The following is a 21,227-nucleotide window of genomic DNA, read 5'->3' as shown; positions in this document are numbered from 1 at the left end:
AGGCTACACCTCCCACCTCCCACACCCTCACCACCACCCTCACCCACCTCCACAACAGTAATTAAAACGATTTACTTATTATTGACAGGAACGGCCACAGGGGATCATTGCATGGTCTGCCTGTTCCCTTTCCGTTCCCTGCTGTAGCCCATCTATCTTTTTCCTGTACTTGAGGAAAGACTAACTCCCTATAACTCCTCTCTAATACCTTCTCCACCTCCTGAATGATCCAAAGCTCCAGTTCCCTAATGCGGTTTCTGAGGAGCTGGAGTTGGGTGCACTTCCTGCAGGTGAAGTCAGCGGGGACACTAGTGGTGACCCTTACCTCCCACATTCTACGGGAGGAACATGCAACTGCCCTAACCTCCACTCCCACCGTTCTGAATGACTATTGAAAAAACTAGTAATTAGTGCACAGAACCTTTTCTCTTGGTTAGAGGAGGAGGATGGGTGCGAGACACTGCCTAAGTAGTGTTTCGGGTCAAGCAACTGCCCAAGTATATTACCTCACTTACTCAGTAGTCCCGTGTCCGCTCCTACTCAGCGTGTGCTCCACCTATACATAAGATAAGTTATTAAAGGATTAATTTACCTTCCCGGCAGCCCCAGTCCTCACACTCACTGTTCCCACTGCTGCTGAAAATGGAGGCCGCTGATCCCATGAGGTAAGTTTTTAAAGGGGAACTTACCTTCCTCCTTAACTTACCCACTGGGAGAATAGTTGAGGCTTTGCTAATATTGGAGGTTGGACTGGGGTAGACAAAGTTAAAAACCTGATGTAGTGTGATTTTTAAGTTTGCTGAGAGACATTCCAAATCACCCAAAAATAACAAATTGGAAAATGGGAAGAAATATTTGCAGTCGTCATTAAAAATAACATAAGAACATAGGAATCAGAATCAGGAGCAGGAGTAGGCCGTTCGGCCCTTCGAGCCTGCTCTGCCACTCAGTAAGATCATGGCTGATCTTTTCACGGTCTCAGCTCCACTTACCATAAAAACATTTACTGAAGTTGTGTCAACTACTCTCTAAACAGGGAATTCCACAGATTAACAACTCTCTGGGTGAAGACGTTCCTCCACAATTCAATCCTAAATCTGCTCCCTCTAATTCTGAGGCTGTGCCCTCTTGTCCCAGTTTCATCCGTCAGTGGAAACATCCTCTCTATTTCTATCTCACCTATTTCCTTCATAAGGATCCCCCCTCATTCTTCTGAATTCTAATGAATAAATCCCAGTCTACTCAGTCTCTCCTCATAAGCCAACCCTGTCAATTCTGAAACCACCCTAGTGTACCTCCTCTGCACCCCCTCCAGTGCCAGTACATCCTTTCTCAAGAAAGGAGACCAAAAATGCACACAGTACTCCAGGTGTGGCCTCATCAGCACCTGTACAACTGCAACATAACCTCAACCCCTTTAGCAATGAAGGACAAAATTCCATTTGCCTTCCTAATTACCTGTTGCACCTGCAGACCAACCTCCTGTGATTCATGTACAAGGACACCCAGGTCCCTCTGCACAGCAGCAAGCTGCAACGTTTTACCATTCAAGTAATAATCTTTTTTACTGTTATTCCGACCAAAATGGATGACTTCACATTTATTAATATTGTATTCCATCAGCCAGACCTTTGTCCACTCACTCAATGTATCTATGCTCCTCTGCAAAGTTCCCCAGCCCTCTGCACACTTTGCTCTGCCACTCATCTTAGTGTCATCTGCAAACTTTGACACACTACATATGGTGCCCAACTCCAAATCATCTAATAATTGCGGCCCCAACACCGATCCTTGAGGCACGCCACTAGTCACTGATTCCCAGCCAGAATAGCACTCATTTATCCTCACTCTTTGCTTCCTGTTAGTTAACCAGCCACTTTCCATGCTAATACATCACCCGTAATGCCGTGCATCTTTACCATATGCAGCAACTCTTGGGCAGCACCTTGTTGAATGCTTTTTGGAAATCTAGGTACAACACAACCACTGGGTCCCCATTGTCCACCTTGCTTGTAATGTCTTCATAGAATTCCAAAAGGTTTATTCAGCATGACCTGCCCTTCATGAACCCATGCTGCATCTGCCCAATGGGACAATTTTTATCAAGATGCCTTGCTATTTTTTCCTTGATAAGAGACTCAAGCATCTTCCCCACTACAGAGGTTAAGCTAACCAGTCTACAATTCCCCATCTTTTGTCCACCGCCCTTTTTAAACAGTGATGTCACATATGCTGTTTTCCAATCTGCTGGAACTGCCCCAGAGTCTAGTGAATTTTGGAAAATTACCACCAGTGCACCTGCTATTTCTCCCACCATCTCTTTTAGCCCCCTGGGATGCATTCCATCAGGGCCAGAAGACTTGTCTACCCTTTAGCTCCATTAGCTTGCCCAACACTAGCTCTTCCTTAATAATGACTGCTTCCAGGTGCTCACCTACCTTTGTCTCTTTGTCAATTACTGGCATGTTATTAGTGTCTTCCACTGTGAAAAATTCCACTACAAAATGCCTCAGCCATTTTATCGTATCCCATAACTAAATCGTATCCCTTCTCATTCTCTAAAAGACCAACGTTTAGTTTAGCCACTCTTTCTCGTTTTATATATTTATAGAAACTTTTGCCATCTGTCTTTATATTCTGTGCTAGCTTTTTCTCATGTTCTATATTACTTTTCTTTTTCACTCTTTTTGAGGTTTTCTGTTGATCTTTAAAGTTTTCCTAATCTTCTAATTTCCACTGATTTTGGCCACTTTGTATGCTTTCTGTTTCAATTTGATAGCCTCCCTTATTTCCTTAGACACCCATGGCAGATTACCCCTTTTCTTATAGTCCTTCCTTTTCACTGGAATATACTTTGGCTGAGCACTTTGAAAAATTGCTTTGAAAGTCCACCACTGCTCATCAACTGTCCCACTTTGTTTCCAGTCTACTTTAGCCAAGTCATCCCTCATTCTATTGTTGTCCCCCTTGTTCAAGCACAGGACCATGGTATTGGATTTTATCTTCACGCTCTCCATCTGTATTCTAAATCCAACTATACTGTGATCACTCCTTCCAAGAGGATCCCTAATGCTGACATCATTAATTATTCCTGTCTCATTACACAGGATCCTGATCTAGGATAGCTTGCTCCCTTGTTGGTTCCATTACATACGCTTCAAGAAAACTATCACAGATACACTCAACAAATTCCTCCTCAAGGCTACCCTGACTGAGCTGGTTCAACCAATCTACATGCAGATTAAAATTCCCCATGATAATTGCGGTACCATTTTTACAGACATTAGTTATTTCTTTGTTTATTGCCCACCCCAATGTGAATTTATTATTTGGTGGCCTATAGACTACATCTATCAGTGATCTTTTCTTCTTAGAATTTCTAATTTCCATCCAAATGGATTCAACCTTATTCTCGATATTCTTACCTGATATTCCACCCTGACCTTAAATTTACCTGGACCATCTCTGACACCTCCCTCCACTTCCTGGATTGCTCCATCTCCATTAACGGTGACCGACTTGACACCGATATTTTTTACAAACCCACCAACTCCCACAGCTACCTGGATTACACCTCTTCCCACCCTACCTCCTGCAAAAATGCCATCCCGTATTCCCAATTCCTCCGCCTCCGCCGTATCTGCTCCCAGGAGGACCAGTTCCACCACAGAAAACACCAGATGGCCTCCTTCTTTAGAGACCACAATTTCCCTTCCCACATGATTAAAGATTCCCTCCAATGCATCTCATCCACATCTCGTACCTCCGCCCTCAGACCCCACCCCTCCAACCGTAACAAGGACAGAGTGCCCCTGGTGCTCACCTTCCACCCTGCCAACCTTCACATAAACCAAATCATCTGCTGACATGTCCACCACCTCCAAACGGACCCCACCACCAGGGATATATTTCCCTCCCCACCCCTTTCCACCTTCCGCAAAGACTATTGTCCCCGTGACTACCTGGTCAGGTCCACGCCCCCCCCTACGACCCACCCTCCCATCCTGGCACTTTCCCCTGCCACCGCAGGAACTGCAAAACCTGCACCCACACCTCCTCCCTCACCTCCATCCAAGGCCCCAAAGGAGCCTTCCACATCCATCAAAGTTTTACCTGCACATCCACCAATATCATTTATTGTATCCGTTGCTCCCGATGCGGTCTCCTCTACATTGGGGAGACTGGGCGCCTCCTAGCGGAGCACTTTAGGGAACATCTCTGGGACACCTGCACCAATCAACCACACCGCCCTGTGGCCCAACATTTCAACACCCCCTCCCACTCTGCTGAGGACATGGAGGTCCTGGGCCTCCTTCACCGCCGCTCCCTCACCACCAGACGCCTGGAGGAAGAACGCCTCATCTTCCGCCTCGGAACACTTCAACCCCAGGGCATCAATGTGGACTTCAACAGTTTCCTCATTTCCCCTTCCCCCACCTCACCCCAGTTCCAAACTTTCAGCTCAGCACTGTCCTCATGACTTGTCCTACCTGCTTATCTTCTTTTACACCTATCCACTCCACCCTCCCCCCCCACCGATCTATCACCTTCATCCCCTCCCCCACTCATCTATTGTACTCTATGCTACTTTCTCCCCACCCCCACCCTCCTCTCATTTATCTCTCCGCCCTTCAGGCTCTCTGCCTGTATTCCTGATGAAGGGCTTTTGCCCGAAACGTCGATTTTACTGCTCCTCGGATGCTGCCTGAACTGCTGTGCTTTTCCAGCACCACTCTAATCTAGACCCTTATTGTCCATAGAACCTATATCTTCCTTCGCACTGCCCTGCTGTTATCCTTAAATATCAGAGCTACAGCACCTCCATTACCTTCCTATCTGTCCTTCTGAATAGTCTAGCACCCCTGGATACTTAACTTGCAGGCATGACCATCCTGTAACCATGTCTCCATAATGGCTACTCAATCATATTCATTCGTATGACAATGGGCAGAGATAGGATGTAAATATTGTACAGAACATTATTCAAAATTGTAGACAGCAATGTTTAAAACACAAATCTGCATGTCCAGCGTGGGGAGAATAGTGTTTTAACTGCAAGGAGTTGAATTAATTTTCACATGCATTTAACTAGAACAACGCAAATTACATCGAAAAAGATGGTTGCTGGCAAGATGTCAGCTAATGATTCTAAGGAATCACTCTACATCATGATTTCAAGGTGCTGGTGTTGGACTGGGCCATGTGAAGTTAAAAATTGCACAACACCAGGTTATCGTCCAACAGGTTTATTTAGAAGCACTAAGTTTCAGAGCGTTGCTCCTTCATCAGGTAGCTTAGGGCGGCACAGTGGCTCAGTGGTTAGCACTACAGCCTCACAGCACCAGGGACCCAGGTTTGATTCCAGCCTCAGTTGACTGTCTGTGTAGTGTTTGCATGTTCTCCCTGTGTCTGTGTGGGTTTCCTCTGGGTGCTCCAGTTTCCTCCCACAGTCCAAAGATGTGCAGATCAGGTGAATTGACTATGGTAAATTGCCCATAGTGTTAGGTGCATTAGTCAGAGGGAAGTAGGTCTGGGTGGGTTACTCTTCAGAGGGTTGATGTGGACTTGTTGGGCTGAAGGGCCTGTTTCCACACTGTAGGGAATCTAATACAATCACCTGATGAAGGAGCAGTGCTTCCAAATAAACCTGTTGGACTATAACCTGGTGTTGTGTGATTTTTAACTTTTTACAACATACAACTGACTGACATTGTCAGACCTAAGGTTTGGGACTGTTAGAATGATGACTGCAGATGAGAGCATCAAGTGAATATGAAGTGTTGGATAGACACTGGTGCTTCCTGTAACATCATGAGCTTCACAGGCCGATGTGAAATAGCTCAAGGCAGAGACCCAAAAATGAATTTCTTGAAGGTAAGGCTGAGGTGATATGCTGGAACGATACTCATCCCAGGAGGACAAATGAAGCTGAGAGCCCAATGCAGTGGGAAGAATGTCGATCAAGATTTCCAGATCATAGTTGTGAGCCAAAATCCATTCATCCTCGGCACAACATCTTGGGCCAAAGGGCCTGTTCTGTGCTGTACTATTCTATTATCTATCTCAGGTGAAGCAAGTTTGAAGTAATCCTTCGCAAGTCAGAAGCCATTTGTTGTGTTTCCCAAGTCACTACTCTATGGACTACTGAACAGATCTTAGAAAATGACGACAATATTACTCCACGTCTTGGATGTCATCCTGGTAAACATCATCTCGGGGCCAACTCAGCCTCTGCTTTGGAGAGTTCCAACGGCCTGCAAATCCAACCTGAGAAACAAGACAGGAGAACCAACCAGCTACAGCCAGCTCAGTGGATCCGACAAAATGCAAAGAAAAAGCCAAGAAATTATTCTTTGAGGAGTTGGCAGCTGAATACAAGCAATTGAAGTCAGAAAAAATAGTCATTGGAGAACAGCAGAGATAAAGTGAGTGAAGATAAAGGAATGAAAGAAAAAGAAAAAGATGGGATGGAGGATGCCTGCAGGCAGGTACATGGATAATATACTGACAGGGAAATACTTCACCTCAATCCTGACAAGGCGAGAGCTGAGGCAGTGACCAACTGCAGCGAAATCAATGTTGGATTTGTAAACTATTAGCAGAGTTCTTGTCTAGTTTGTCGTCAGAATGCGAAAATCTATGGTATTGGTGCACAATACAAGAAGCTGCTTTCACTCAAATTAAGAAGCAAAGGCAGCTTTGAACCGATCAACTCGACTTGTTCTGAGTAAGCACTCACCATCAACATTCCTGCTCGCTTTTCTTGCCAATGCATGGATCTCAATCAGCACAATGCTTCCCATCTGTTACACAGTTGGTTCGAGGATTCAACACTACCTGGGAACAACACTACCTGGGAAGAAACATCACAGAGATCACAGAAAAAAGGAGCAGGAGTAGGCCCTTAGAGCCATTCCATATGATCATGGCTGATCATCCAACTCAATCCCATGTTTTCACTTTTCCTCATATCCTTTGATCCCTTTAGCCTGAAGAACTGTATCTAACCTGGGCTTGAAAATATTCAAAATATTCAATGTTTTGGCCTCAAACACTTTCTGGGGCAGAGAATTGTACAGACTCCTCACTCCCTGGGTGAAGACAGCTCTCATCTTTTCAGTTTGAAATGACATTCTCATATCCTTAAACTGTAACCTCATGCTCTGCATATCACCCCAGGGATGAGCAGATTCCAGAAAAGAAACTGGTAACAGCAAACCAAATAAATGTCATTAAAAGACCCGAATGCTTGATGAAATTGATGAAAGGGAGATAGACTAGAGTTACCACAGTTTCGTTCATGAATGGTATTTTTTTCTTTGTTGATCATGTTGATTGATAATTTCGGTAACTCGTAACTTCAAGTGATAGTGTATGCATTTTTTTTTGTTACTTTTGTGAAGGGAGATGTTTAGAGAAATGTATCTATACTCGATGGTTTACCATTGTAACCAATACTTCTGCTGTAGTATGCTTTCACCTTCCTTTGTGGCCTTCCTTGTGTTCAGGGATGTGTAGTTTAGGTGCATTAGCCAGGAGCAAATCGAAAGTGATAGGGTAGGGGAATGGGTCTGGGTGGTCGGTGCGGACTTGTTGGGCCGAAGGGACTGTTTCCACACTGTAGGGATTCTCTTTGAATTCTTCTCTATGAACTGTTAATGAAAGAAGAAGGCTTGTTGATTAACCTCACTGAAACAGCATTTGATTGCCAGTCTGTTTAGTATGAAACGAACCGTTAGCAACAGTCTGTGACTCAGCACTCTCCAGGGTTTGTTTAATAAAGTATGCAAGGGGCAATCAAATACCTTGACTTGTTTTACTTAATCTTCACTTTCCACTTCACGAATCTGCATTTTTGCAGAATTTCAATGTCATTTGAGCTCGTGCTCTTTGTCCCACACTCTCTGTCTGCAAATACATTCATCTCTTGAGCTCCTCACAGGCAAAGGTTTGTCACAAACTGAACAATTCAACGCTTCACCATTCAATTCTCAAATAGAATGGTCTCACGACCAAGCTCAGCATGATAACCAATTTAATGGAATAGAAAATGGTACAGTAACCTGGAAAACTGAAGTGATTCACTTTGGAAGGTGGAATTTGAATGCAGAATACAGCATCAAAAACAGTATGCTTGGCAGTGTGGATGCACAGAGGGATCTTGGGGTCCATGTCCATAGATCCCTCAGCTGCCACCCAAGGTGACAGGATTGTTAAGAACCGCGAGTTTATGCTACAGCTCTATAAAGCCCTGGTTAGACCACACTTGAATATTGTGTTCAGTTCTGGTCACCTCATTATAGGAAAGATGTGGAAGCTTTAGAGAGGGTGCAGAGGAGATTGACAAGGATGCCGCCTGGATTGGAGGGCATGTCTTATGAAGAAAGATAATGGGAGCTGGGGCTTTTCTCATTGGAGTGAAGAGGATGAGAGGTGACTGGATAGAGGTGTACAAGGTAATGAGAGGCATAGATAGAGTGAATAGCCAGAGACTTTTCCCAGGACAGAAATGGCTATCACAAAGAGGCATAATTTTAAGGTGATTGGAGGAAGATTTAGGGGTTATGTCAGAGGTAGGTTCTTTACACAGATAGTGGTGGGTGCATGGAATGCACTGCCAGCAGTGGTAGTAGCGTCAGATACATTAGGGACATTTAAGCGACTTTTCAATAGGCATATCGATGATTGTAAAATTAAGGGAATGAGGTTTAGTTTGATCTTAGAGTAGGATAAAAGTTTGGCACAATATCGAGGCTGAAGGGCATGTGCTGTGCTGTACTGTACTGTTCTATGTTTCATGTTATTCTAGCTACATTAACATCAATAATTCTTTGAATACAGTGATATATTTAAAAATCTCACTGGGACCTCAATCACACAGGTAAATTTGCCTCCAGGCTTTGATGTATAATATGTTTGTTTTCCTTCCTCACAGTTAACACAGTGACGATCTACGTCCTGCTTTATAAAGATTGTGGATTGTCTCCATGTGTCAGACGTTACCTGGGGGCCTTGGCAGTGGCAGATCTACTGGTCATTATCCTCGACCTGATATTGAGACACATTCCCATTGTTTATAAGGAACAGTTTGATTTCCTGAAGTCCATCCGCGTGTGTAATATCCACATCGTCCTGCTTTATGCAGCCACAGACTGTTCTGTTTGGTTCACCGTCACTTTCACCTTTGATCGATTGGTGGCCATTTGTTGCAGGAAGCTGAAATGTAAATATTGCAGTGAGAAAACAGTGACTGTGCTGAGCAGTTGAAAGAACATTTTCTGGTATTTTCTGTTGTCAAGACTATACCATCTGGGGAACGTTCCCTGGCTTTGTGAGATAACAATCAGTGTTTATTCTCTTGTCTGGGTCACAATCGAGTTCCTCCACAACGTTTAGTATTACAGCGATGGAAAGGACGATGGATGAAGACTCGCCATCTGAGGTAGTTTGGGCTGAGGTTAGGAATAGGAAAGGTGAGGTCACCCTGTTAGGAGTTTTCTACAGGCCTCCTAATAGTCCTAGAGACGTGGAAGAAAGGATTGCGAGGATGATTCAGGAGAAGAGTGAAATTTAATAGGGTGGTTGTTATGGGGGACTTTAACTTTCCAGATATTGACTGGGAAAGCTATAGCTCGAGTTCGTTAGATGGGTCGGTGTTTGTCCAATGTGTGCAGGAGGGTTTCCTGACACAATATGTAGACAGGCCAACAAGAGGTGAGGCCATACTGGATTTGGTTCTGGGTAACGAACCAGACCAGGTGTTAGAATTGGAGGTAGGTGAGCACTTTCGGGACAGTGACCACAATTCGGTGATATTTACTCTAGTGATGGAGAGGGATAAGTTGCACTGCAGGGCAAGAGTTATAGCTGGGGGCAGGGAAATTATGATGCGGTGAGGCATGACTTAGGATGTGTGGCTTGGAAAAGTAGACTTCAAGGCATGGGCACAATTGATATGTGGAGCTTGTTCAAGAAGCAACTATTGAGTGTCATTGATAAGTATGTACCTGTCAGGCAGGGAGGAAAGGGTCGTGTGAGGGAGCCGTGGTTTAATAAGGAATTGGAATCCCTTGTTAAATGGAAGAGGGCGGCCTATGTAAAGATGAGGCGTGAAGGTTCAGTTGGGGGATTGAGAGTTATAAGGTAGCCAGGAAGGATCTGAAGAGAGAACTAAGAGCAGCAAGGACGGGACATGAAAAGTCCTTAGTTGGTAGGATTAGGGAAAACCCTAAGGCTTTCTATAGGTATGTCAGGAATAAAAGAATGACTAGGGTAGGAATAGGTCCAGTCAAGGATAGTAGTGGGAAGTTGCGTGTAGAGGCTGAAGAGATTGGGGAGACACTGAATGAATACTTTTCGTCAGTATTCACTCAGGAACAGGACATTGTTGCCGATGTGAATATTGAGTCACAATTAATTAGAATGGACGGTTTGAGGTATGTAGGGAAGAGGTGTTGGAAATTCTGGAAAGGGTGAAAATAGATAAGTCCCCTGGCCCTGATAGCATTTATCCTAGGATTCTCTGGGAAGCAAGGGAGGAGATTGCAGAGCCATTGGCCTTGAATTTTATGTCCTCGTTGTCTACAGGAATAGTGCCAGAAGACTGGAGGATAGCAAATGTGGTTCCCTTGTTCAAGAAGGGGAGTAGGGATAACCCTAGTAACTATAGACCGGTGAGTCTCACTTCTGTTGTGGGCAAAGTCTTAGAGAGAATTGTAAGGGATAGGATTTATGAACATCTGGATAGGAATAATGTGATCAAGGATTGTCAGCATGGTTTTGTGAAGGGCAGGTCGTGCCTCACAAACCTTATTGATTTCAGGAGTGCTCTCATGTATGTACACACACTGGACTGATGGGAATACGCTCAACTCCTCCAAGACCTCATGCTGTTGTCCTCCCAGGAAGTATCTGAGGTCTCCTGTTCCAAGTTGGTTTTCCCTGTTGAGCAAGACATCAGAAGAGGCTGAACAGGCAGTAATTGAGGATTGATTTTAGACTGGTCCCAGGCCTCTCTGTTCATGCTGACACTTTGAGCTTGGAATCAGTTCCAGACTAATTCCTGACTAAATGACTGAAACAATTCCATTTAGTTAAGCTGCTTAACAGAACAATTGCATGCATCCCACTCTGGGAGCTCATGTGGAACAGTGATAATGTCCTTGTCTCTCAGCCAGGAGTCCTAGGTTCAATTCCCACTTACTCCAGAGGTGTAGAATAGCATTTGTGAGCAGGTTAATTAGAAAATATCTGGACTCCACTCTGCACCAATTGGCTGATGCATTAATATATTCAGTAGTAGCTTAGACCATTCTCATTCAATTCTATTTAACGACAAGAGAATGTGCTATACCAGAAAATGATTGAGGCCAGAAATTCCATGGCGCCAGTAGAACTGGGAGGTTTGAGGAGTGTCTCGCAGTGGGCTGGATCGGCATTGGGCATGGTGGCTCAGTGGTTATCACTGCTGCCTCACAGTGCCAGGGTCCTGGGTTCAATTCCAGCCTTGAGCAACTGTCTGTGTGGACTTTGCACATTCTCCCCGTGTCTGCGTGGGTTTCCTCCAGGTGCTCTGGTTTCCTCCCACAATCCAAAGATGTGCAGGTCAGGTGAATTGGCCATGCTAAATTGTCCACAGTGTTAGGTGCATTAGTCAGAGGGAAATGGGTCTGGGTGGGTTACTCTTCAGAGGGTCGGTATGGACTTGTTGGGCCGAAGGGCCTGTTTCCACACTGTAGGGAATCTAATCTAATCTAAAGATGCACTGACTGTGAGACATGACATAACAGTTACAATCTAGAATAGTTGAACTCCATATTGAATCTAAAAGGCACATTGAATCCAACAATTTCAGCTTCGAATCATTGCCCTTTGCTTTCTGACTGCCTTTACTATTGATTGGACTTTTGCAGTTTACAGTTTCTCTATCAGGCCCATATCCTTTGTCACTTAATCTCTCTTGCCTTCCAGCCTTTCACAAACTTTCTATCTTGTACTTCCCTGTCACTGCCTCTATACCCACTGAAAACATGCTACATCTCAAACTGGTTCCAGTTCTGATGACAAAGCATCAATATTAACTCTTCATCTTGCCATGTGCTGCCTCACCTGCTGAGTACTTCCAATGTTTTCAGATCTAACCTGTGCCTATCTCTCTGAAGCACTGGCATCCTTTGTCAATGAGCACTCCCAGATCAGCCGTGAACACACCCTGCTATATTATCTCATTCCTTTGCAAGCTCCATTGCTCAAAGGCTCACCAGGCTGTCAGCAATGATTTTATACCAGGCTGCTCAACAACAGCATTATGGATTTTTATGTACAATGGCATCATTAACACTTCTATGTGGGGCTTCCTTCATGGATAGAAAAAAACCAGGCATTCATTTCCAGAAACTGATGAGATAACCATAGTTTACCCTTAAAACATCAAAAGTGAAATTCTCTGCTATTTTGAAGGGCCAGATTTTTCTTGGAACATCTGTGTTGTGAAGGGTCCACCCACCCTGCTAACCAAACAGTGAATCAAATAATGTCTGCAGGATCCCCACAAATCAGAATACACAGTCCCATCCTTGTTTCTCAAACTTTTCCTTATTCCACAGAAAGTAAATATTTGTCTCTTTAATGCCGCCAAATCCTACCCACTTGATATCAGGAGGAGGAACGCCTCATCTTCCACCTTGAGACCCTCCAACCATGCGGGATCAATGTGGCTTTCACTAGTTTCCTCATTTCCCCTTCCCCACCTTATCCCAGATCCCACCCTCAACTCAGCACCGCCCTCTTGTACTGTCCCACCTGTCCATCTTCTTCCCACCTATCCGCTCCACCCTCCTCTCCGACCCATCACCTTCATCTCCACCTTCAACGACCTATTGCATTCCCAGCTACCTTCCCCAAGCCCCATCTCCTCCCATTTATCTCTCAGCCCCCTAAGGCCACAAGCCTCTTTCCTGATGAAGAGCTCATGCTCGAAATGTTGATGTTCCTGTTCCTTGGATGCGGTGCTTTTCCAGCATCACACTCTTCGACACTTGTCTTTTTACCCCAGGCCTTCTGTGTTTCCATCACAGGGAAACTGACACTCCCCTTTCTGCCCTCTGGATATCGAAGACAATCTGAAGAGGGTTATGACCACTTGTAGGAGAAAGTGAGGACTGCAGATGCTGGAGATCAGAGCTGAAAATGTGTTGCTGGAAAAACGCAGCAGGTCAGGCAGCATCCAAGGACCAGGAGAATCGACATTTCGGGCATAAGCCCTTCTTCAGGAATGAGGAAGGTGTGCCCAGCAGGCTAAGATAAAAGGTAGGGTGGAGGGACTTGGAGGAAGGGCGTTGGAAATGCGAAGAAAAGATGCAGACCTGAACTGGAGGTTGATTCAATCGCACTCAGGGTGATTGGAGACATTTGAAAAACTGCAATTATGCTGCACATTATGAAGATTGAACTTATAACCATAAAGCTACCGCTTACCTGCAGATTTCGACCCTCTTCATTGCAACAGGATTTAGTTCAGAAGTAGGGATCTTTTGCTGCAGTTACGGTGGCTCAGTGGTTAACACTGCTGCAATACAGCACCGAGGTCCCAAGTTCAATTCCAGCCTCAGGTGACTGTCTGTGTGGAGTTTGGACATTCTCCCCGTGTCTGTGTGGGTTTGCTCCGGTTTCCTCCCACAGCCCAAAGATGTGCAGGTTAGGTGAATTGTCCATGCTAAATTGCCCATAGTGTTAGGTGCATTAGTCTGGGGTAAATATAGGGGAATGGGTCTGGGTGGGTTGCTCTTCAGAGGGTCGGTGTGGACTTGTTGGGCCGAAGGGCCTGTTTCCACACTGTAGGGACTCTAATCTAATCTTATACAGAGCTTTGGTGAGACCACACCTGGAATCCTGCTGCACTTTCAGTCTCCCTATCTCAGACAGAATATACTTGCCATAGAGGGAATGCAGCGCAGGGTCTCTAGTCTGGACTGACCTGTGAGGAGAGACTGGACCAACATAAAATTCGATCATATTACTATGGATTTTTCTCAGAGGATGCTTGCTGTAAGTTGCTAATTAACTCAATAACACAATATTGTAACACTTGAACTATAACAAGGGTTCAGACTTGAATAGAATAAACAATGATGTTGGCAAAGATATAGGATTCTAAATATCTTGAGCTAATTTAATTGAACAATGTTTTCAATTCACAAGGAGATGAAGATCACACGCAGCTGATAAACTGTCAAATAAAATTAAGCAGAATCATTAGTGGAAAGCTATAAACTTTTTCAAGTCACTCATGATCTCGTTTCATAAACATCCTACAGAAACTGAATCGTCCTCATTTAATTAGTGCTTTATCTTTTCAACTACAGGATAAATGGTCTCTTCCAGACATCTCCCTGCCTTTAAACCACAAAATCAAAAGTTTAATCATCCAATATCTGCATGTTACCCACAAATCTGAAACACAATGTGCATCCTTGTCCCTTGAATTTTCCTTTAACCCACAGAAAGCAAACACCAGTCTCTTTGCTGCATTTGTACTACCTTTCTATTGCAGGAAAACTGGCATCCCCCTTTCTGCCCTGTGCTTCAACTCAACTAAAAGGACTTAGATATTCCCCTAAATGTAACTCGTAATACCTGGATCACTGCTCAGATGACCAGGGAAGATATATTTTCTGACACTTTGCCCTATAAATGGCTGTACAGTGAGGAACAAAGGAAAGGCATACTTTACCCCTCATCTGTACAAAACCTGTGCTGATCAAGGATGAGTTACTACAAACATGGTTAACCCCCTGACTGATCAGAACTGAGCCCCTCAAACTCCCTATGAACTGTTTTAAAATGGTATTTTCTTAAACTGTTACAGGATACTCCTGAAATTCCACATGATTGATAATCATTATACAGCTTAGTCCTTCACACTGTTTCAAGATCCCCTCTACCCTCACCACAATGAAATAAAAAGAAGTTTCAAGATTCTCTTAAGATATTTCTTGAGAGTATCTCAATGCTAAATGCTTCCTGAGTTTTGATAATTACAGGTTGTTTTGGTCATTTAATTGCCCATATTCGCTTTAAGACTTTCTATTTCTGATTAGCTGTTTGCTTACCTGGGTGAATTGTCCATGTTCTTCCTATAGTTTGATTTCCTAAACCCATGTGATCTCTCAAAGATCAAGCTAGCAAATTGAATACTGGCCAATCCAACTTAATATAACATACCACATTCCCATAACCAATGTAACTGTCATAATATGCAGCTGAAATCAGTTACACCAGCAATTCAAATTTTCAATCCATTTTACAATATTTGATCCAAAACAGCTTTTTCACAATTTGGTACTTTGACCTATCTTTCGAGAAAATATATCTGTTCCATGACCTTGTCTTCTAAGCTGCTTTTTCTGGTTTGATTTTGTTAATCTTTAATAGCGAAATGCTATGCCACTGGAAGACTGTATGAAGTAAATCGGATTAATTTACAAATAGAATCATACAGAAAAACAATAAGTTATTGTAAGAGAGTGAGATTATTAATTCAAAAACTATGAAGGCATTAGTGTCTAAACTGTCAGAATAATTTGTGCAGTATTTGTTACAAAACACATTGTTGGTAGAATTAACTATTAATGAAGGAGCACACAGACCTTTCCGCAGATTCCCAGTAACCAGGATGTTTAGATTAAGAGATCTTGTTGAAATACATTGCTGAGTCACGTGAAAGAAAGCTTCTGTTCATCCCAGAAGGACTGGAGAGAATATATTTAAGGAAGTGTATAAATATCTCCAAGAACCAGCACAGAGCTCAATTTGCTTATAAAAGTTAATTCTAACACCTACAGATGTAGATGCAGAAGTAGGCCATTTAGCCCATCCAGGCTACTCTATCATTAATTGAAATTGTTGCTGATTTTATGAATTAGATTCCCTACAGTGTGGAAGCAGACCCTTCAGCCCAACAAGTCCACACTGACCTCCTGAAGAGTAACTCACCCAGACCAATTCCCCAACTCTCTAATTACCCGTGACCTACACATCCCTGAACACAATGGGCAATTTAGCATGGCCAATACACCTGACCTGCACATCTTTGGATTGTGTGAGGAAACCAGAGCACCTGGAGGAAATCTATGCAGACACTGGGAGAATGTGCAAACTCCACACAGTCGCCCGAGGCTGGAATCAAACCTGGGTTCTTGGCGCGGTGCTAACCACTGAGCCACCATGCTGCCCCTCAACTCCACTTTCCTGCCTTTTCCCGCTAGGCCTAGATTCCTTCACTGCTGAAAACCCTGTCTGTCTCAGCCTTGAATGAACCTAATAACCGAGGCTCAGCAGATTCTTCACGTTCACAATTGTGTGAGAGAAGAAATTCCTCTCATCTCTGTTTTAAATAGGTGACTCCTTCCTTTGAGATTGTGCCCTCTGGTCCTACAATTTCCCACAAGGGGACATAACATTTCAACATCTACCCTGCCAAGTCCTTGAAGAATCTTGCATATTTCTCATTCTTCTAAACTGCAGTAAGAATAGGCCCAATCTACACATCTCTCCTCATAGGGCAGTTCCTCCATACCTGGAGTCAGCCCTAGTGAACTTTCTCAGGACCACCTCCAACCATAGTATGACTTTCCTTACATAAGGGCCCCATAACTGTTCACCAATATTCCAGCTGTGGTCTGACTAGTGGCTTGCAAAGCTGTAGCAAAGCCTCTCTACTTTTAGACTCTATTCCCATGGGGCAGCACAGTGGCTCAGTGGTTAGCACTACTCCCTCACAATGCCAGACACATGGGTTCAGTTCCACTCTTAGATGATTGTCTATGTGGAGTTTGCACACTCTCCCCATGTCAGCTTGGGTTTCCTCCCACAGTCCAAAGATGTGCAGGTTAGGTAGATTTGCAAATAGCCCAGAGTGTCCAGGGTTATGCAGGCTAGATGGGTTAGCCATGGGAAATATAGGGTTACAGAAATGGGTTAGGGTATTCTTTGGAGGGTTGCTGCAGGCTAGATGGGTTAGCCATGGGAAATATAGGGTTACAGAAATGGGTTAGGGTATTCTTTGGAGGGTTGCTGCGGACTTGATGGGCTGAATGGCCTGCTTCCACACTGTCATGATTCTTTGAAATAAAGGACATCATTCCATTTATCTTCCCTATGATCCATTGAATTTGGTGTTGGCTTTTTGTGAACAAGGGCTCTCAAATTCCTGTGTTTTGTAGCTTTCTGCAGTCTTTCTCTATGTAAATAACATTCAACTCCTCTAACCTTCTTGCCAAAGTGCAAAACCTTGCATTTTCCCACAATATGTTCTATCGGCCAAGTTTCTGCCCACTCGCCTAAACTGTCTGTATCCCTCTGCTGACTTTTCTTGGCCATTGCCTAATTTCAAAGGGTACTATTGTCAAGATAGATGTATACACAATAAGCAGAAGGCATTAAAATAATGTAGCACTGAACTAGATAAAAGCACATGTCAGAAAGACCCATGTGCCAGGCAGACTATTAACACAACAGGAGAAAATGCTAATTGCTGAATTGGCTCCAATGTAGATAAGGGAGGCCATAAGAGATAAGACATCAAACCACATGCACAATATATGCTAATAGCCATTAACAACTATATCAACAGCGTACACCTTAATGTTGTTAATGGTGACATATAACACCAACATTTGTCTTACATAATGAAACCCATAAAAATACAATAGCTCCTGGAGAATTTCAGTCTATTCTATGGAAGGTTAGCATGAGCAAAGAACAAAGACTTGCAAGCTCCTGATGAGAAATAATTTGCACATGAGTTATAGTCAGTTCTGATCTCATGAACACTGTGTGTAAGGGGTTGTGTTTCATTATATAATTGGCTTAATTTAACAAAAAAATTAATCAGTTGCTTTCAGTTTTACAGTGGTCAAGAAAAGTAAAGCATGTCCGTGATGCCCCCAACACTTCAAGATCACAGCAATACACACCAATGGCAATCACCTTTATATATCTGCTCATTCTTGAAACAGGGAAATAAATTAATGCCATTTTTTAATAGTTTGTATTATTTAATTTTGGAGCAGCTTAATTGAGTGAGAATGCAGACAATTCTTTGACATTAATTGCTGTACAGGTGCACAGTCCTTCACTCTCCACCCTTCAGGCTCTCTGCCTATATTCCTGATAAAGGGCTTTTGCCCGAAAGATCGATTTTACTGCTCCTCGGACGCTGCCTGAACTGCTGTGTTTTTCCAGCACCTCTAATCCAGAATCTGGTTCCCAGCATCTGCAGTCATTGTTTTTACCTACACAATTCTTTATTCGAAACGCTCGGGACCAACTGGTTTTCGGAATTCAGAATTTTTCAAATTTCAGAATAAGTGACCGTTTGATGGCGAAAGTTTTAAAAAATCTTACCAAACAGCAGACGCAATGCAAGTAACATGGGCCCTGAAACAGAATTGAGGCCTGCCAGTGCTGGGTCACACCCCCACACGTCGCATCTGAGTGACACGCATCAAGTGGGTGTGGAGTTGGGTTAATTGTTCACATGCCAAACAACCTTGTTAATGAGAAAAAGAACTTCACGAAAACCTTTGGATTTTGGAGCTTTTCGGATTTCAGGATTTCAGGTAAAAAAATTACAAAATTTGTGATATCTGAGCTCTGACTGGCAACTTGCATCATTATGTCAGCCAATAGGAAAACAGTCAAATGGTATGTGATTCCTGAGACAGTAACCAAGCAGCAAAGCTCAGTATATAGGGAGTGACCTGGCAGAATGTGGTGCAGTGATAGCATCTCTCCCTCTGAGGTAGGAGGCCTGGGTTCCAGTCCCACCTGCTCCAGAGTGTGTCACAGTCTGAACAGGTTGGTTAAAACTAATTGTCGAGTGTCACCATCATCCATTTGTTTCTTGGTATGTCACATGTTTTGGAAGCTGAGGCAAGGTGCAGACTGGCCCCTTGACAACTAGGTATATTCAGTAAAGTTTTGCTTTGAGCACTATTGAGAGGGTTTCACATCGGAATGTTACAATAAAGTTTAAATTCACAAAGAAGGCATATTGAAGACATGACTGCTGTGTTTTCCCAAGTCATCACTCTTCATCAGTGTGTAGTACTTGTAAGGGATGGTTAAGGTAGTTTGGTGCTGCCAATCCTCTTTTCCCATTGCTTTATTTTGGCTTTACTTATTGATTAGTGGTAGAGATGACACTGCATGGTGGCTCAATGGTCAACACTGCTGCCTCACAGTGCCAGGGACCCGAGTTTGATTCCAGCCTTGCGTGACTCCTTGTGTCTGCGTCGGCTTCCTCCCACAGTCCAATGATGTACAGATTAGAAGGATTGGTCATGCTACATTACCTCATCATATCCAGGGATGTGCAGGCTAGGTGGATTAGCCATGTTCCCAGGGTTATTGGAATGGGATAGGGTGGGTCTGGGTGGGATGTTCTTCGGACAGTTAGTGTGGACTTGATGGGCCAAATGACCTGCTTCCACACTGTAGACATTCTCCAATTCTATGACCTACACAGAGACACTGCTCTTATATAAAAGGAATGTTTATTGCATGGTAGCAATAAATAAAACTGTACTTGGTCAGATATAATTACACAAGTCTTGGGGAGATGGGGCAGATCCATTTGCTCCTTCTGAAAGTTAAATCTCCAGCCACCGTGTGTGTGTGACTTCAGTGAAATGGGTGGAGCTGATGTAACAAAAAAATTAACCCCTCACAACTGTAACCTTGAACAACAAAGCTTAAAGTGCTTGGATCATATGCCTGATGAGGATTAAAAAAAAGCAAACCTTTTATTACCCAACACCTATGGTGCCAGGGGTGGCACGGTGGCTCAGTGGTTAACACTGCTGCTTCACAGCACCAGGGTCCCAGGTTCGATTCCAGCCTGGGGCGACTATCTGTGTGGAATGTGCACATTCTCCCCGTGTCTGAGTGGGTTTCTCCCACAGTCCAAAGATGTGCAGGTTAGGTGAATTGGTCATGCTAAATTGCCGGTAGTGTTAGGTGCATTGGTCAGAGGGAGGTGGAACTGGGTGGGTTGCTCTTCGGAGGGTCAATGTGGACTTGTTAGGCCGAAGGGCCTGTTTCCACAATGTAGGGAATCTAATCAGGAGTGTGCTGGATGATCAAATATTCTGGGTAATCAACACATCCATATAATCAATGTAAAAACACACACGCTAAGTAATAGAAATTTAATGCAGGGGGTAAACACATCACTATTAGATTGTATTTGTCACTTAAATAATAATATAACATTGCCTTAAATAAAACTTACCAGCAGAGAGCCCTCTCACTCGTACCCTCAACTTGGACATTGCAGTAAGTCACAGTCTTTGAGGAGAAATTGACTGGAAATTGAATCACCTTGTTATGGGGAAAATCACCAGCCTCAGAGTCAGAGTCAGGGTTCAACGACAGAGTTTGTTGTACAAGGAAATACCGGAGCTCCAGGGAGAGAGAGAGACACCAACAGCACAGTAGTCAGCTGCGATTCCTCTCTCTACCTGGAGCACATGTCAAGATACTTTATACGTTTTGTGATATAATAGGTCAGTGATGAGGTATTGCCTTTGTAACATAGTTTGTTTGTTGTAAACATTGCAGAATCGTTGATAGTTTCGATGCAGTCATTGTCAGTTCCAGCACAGCCTTTGTTAATTTCAGTGCGGCTGTTCTCAGTTTCAGCACAGACATTGTCAGTTTCAATGTGTGCACAGAAGTCCATTGCTGTAGTAAGGGGCACTAATCGCTCTTCCTGAGAAGGACGGTTACTGCAGCCCTGGCTATTAGCACTTTGTATTGAGTCTGTATCAGACTGTTAGCATTTCGGTCAAAGGTGTTGGCTGGACCCAGACTCTTTGGTGAGCAGTGTACGTTACTCATGTGTATTCTCTCCCCCATCCACCCAAACTAATCAATTAGGTTGTGAGTGCATTGTGCTGGCATTTCGGTTGCCTGGGACAGTGTCTGTATTTGCTCTGCTTTCTCTCACCATATTGTGGTCCGGTGGCCATCCTGTGTGTCAAGTGGCCAACTTATGGCTCAGTGGCCATCTTGTATGTCCGTGTGCCAAGTGTCACCCTGCCCAGTGCCATCTCCCACTTCAACCTGTTGATATTTCATGTCGCCATTCAATTGAACATCCTGGATATTTACATTGAGGTAAATAAATTAATAAAAGATTATAATAATTGGATAGAATAATACAG

The 21,227-nt window shown here is 43.7% G+C and overlaps 1 protein-coding gene across 3 annotated transcripts; it reads right to left on the bottom strand.

Annotated features, from left to right (window-relative positions):
• Nucleotides 1-506: 506 nt before the first annotated feature.
• On the bottom strand, nt 507-15,323 carry LOC148142192 (uncharacterized). Of its 3 annotated transcripts, XM_087977021.1 has the most exons (5): nt 15,111-15,323; nt 13,477-14,227; nt 10,809-10,941; nt 9,004-9,216; nt 507-556 (listed from the first exon to the last, which is right to left on the bottom strand). In XM_087977021.1, exons 2-4 carry the CDS (start codon nt 13,497-13,499, stop codon nt 9,028-9,030), a joined length of 345 nt encoding a protein of 114 aa, XP_087833147.1. In that variant the 5' UTR covers nt 13,500-14,227; nt 15,111-15,323; the 3' UTR covers nt 507-556; nt 9,004-9,027. The 3 variants fall into 3 exon arrangements, with proteins under 3 accessions (XP_087833147.1, XP_087833146.1, XP_087833148.1); XM_087977020.1 differs by lacking the exon at nt 507-556 and having other exon boundaries at nt 8,042-9,216; XM_087977022.1 differs by lacking the exons at nt 507-556; nt 13,477-14,227 and having other exon boundaries at nt 8,042-9,216.
• Nucleotides 15,324-21,227: the final 5,904 nt, after the last annotated feature.

This window comes from Chiloscyllium plagiosum, unplaced genomic scaffold, assembly GCF_037043375.1.
Source record: "Chiloscyllium plagiosum isolate Xiang-an unplaced genomic scaffold, Cpla_swu_hap1 HiC_scaffold_30, whole genome shotgun sequence".
NCBI classification, from domain to species: domain Eukaryota; kingdom Metazoa; phylum Chordata; class Chondrichthyes; order Orectolobiformes; family Hemiscylliidae; genus Chiloscyllium; species Chiloscyllium plagiosum.
The sequence above is the reverse complement of the archived record's forward strand: the minus strand, read 5'-3'. Positions and strand labels throughout refer to the sequence as shown.

Coding starts and splice junctions, on each gene's coding strand:
- LOC148142192 (XM_087977021.1), bottom strand. CDS start 13,499: ATGAAGAGGGTCGAAATCTGCAG. Junction 10,942..13,476: donor AAGAGGGTCGAAATCTGCAG/GTAAGCGGTAGC, acceptor CTTGCTCAACAG/GGAAAACCAACTTGGAACAG. Junction 9,217..10,808: donor GCACTCCTGAAATCAATAAG/GTTTGTGAGGCA, acceptor TTTACATTTCAG/CTTCCTGCAACAAATGGCCA.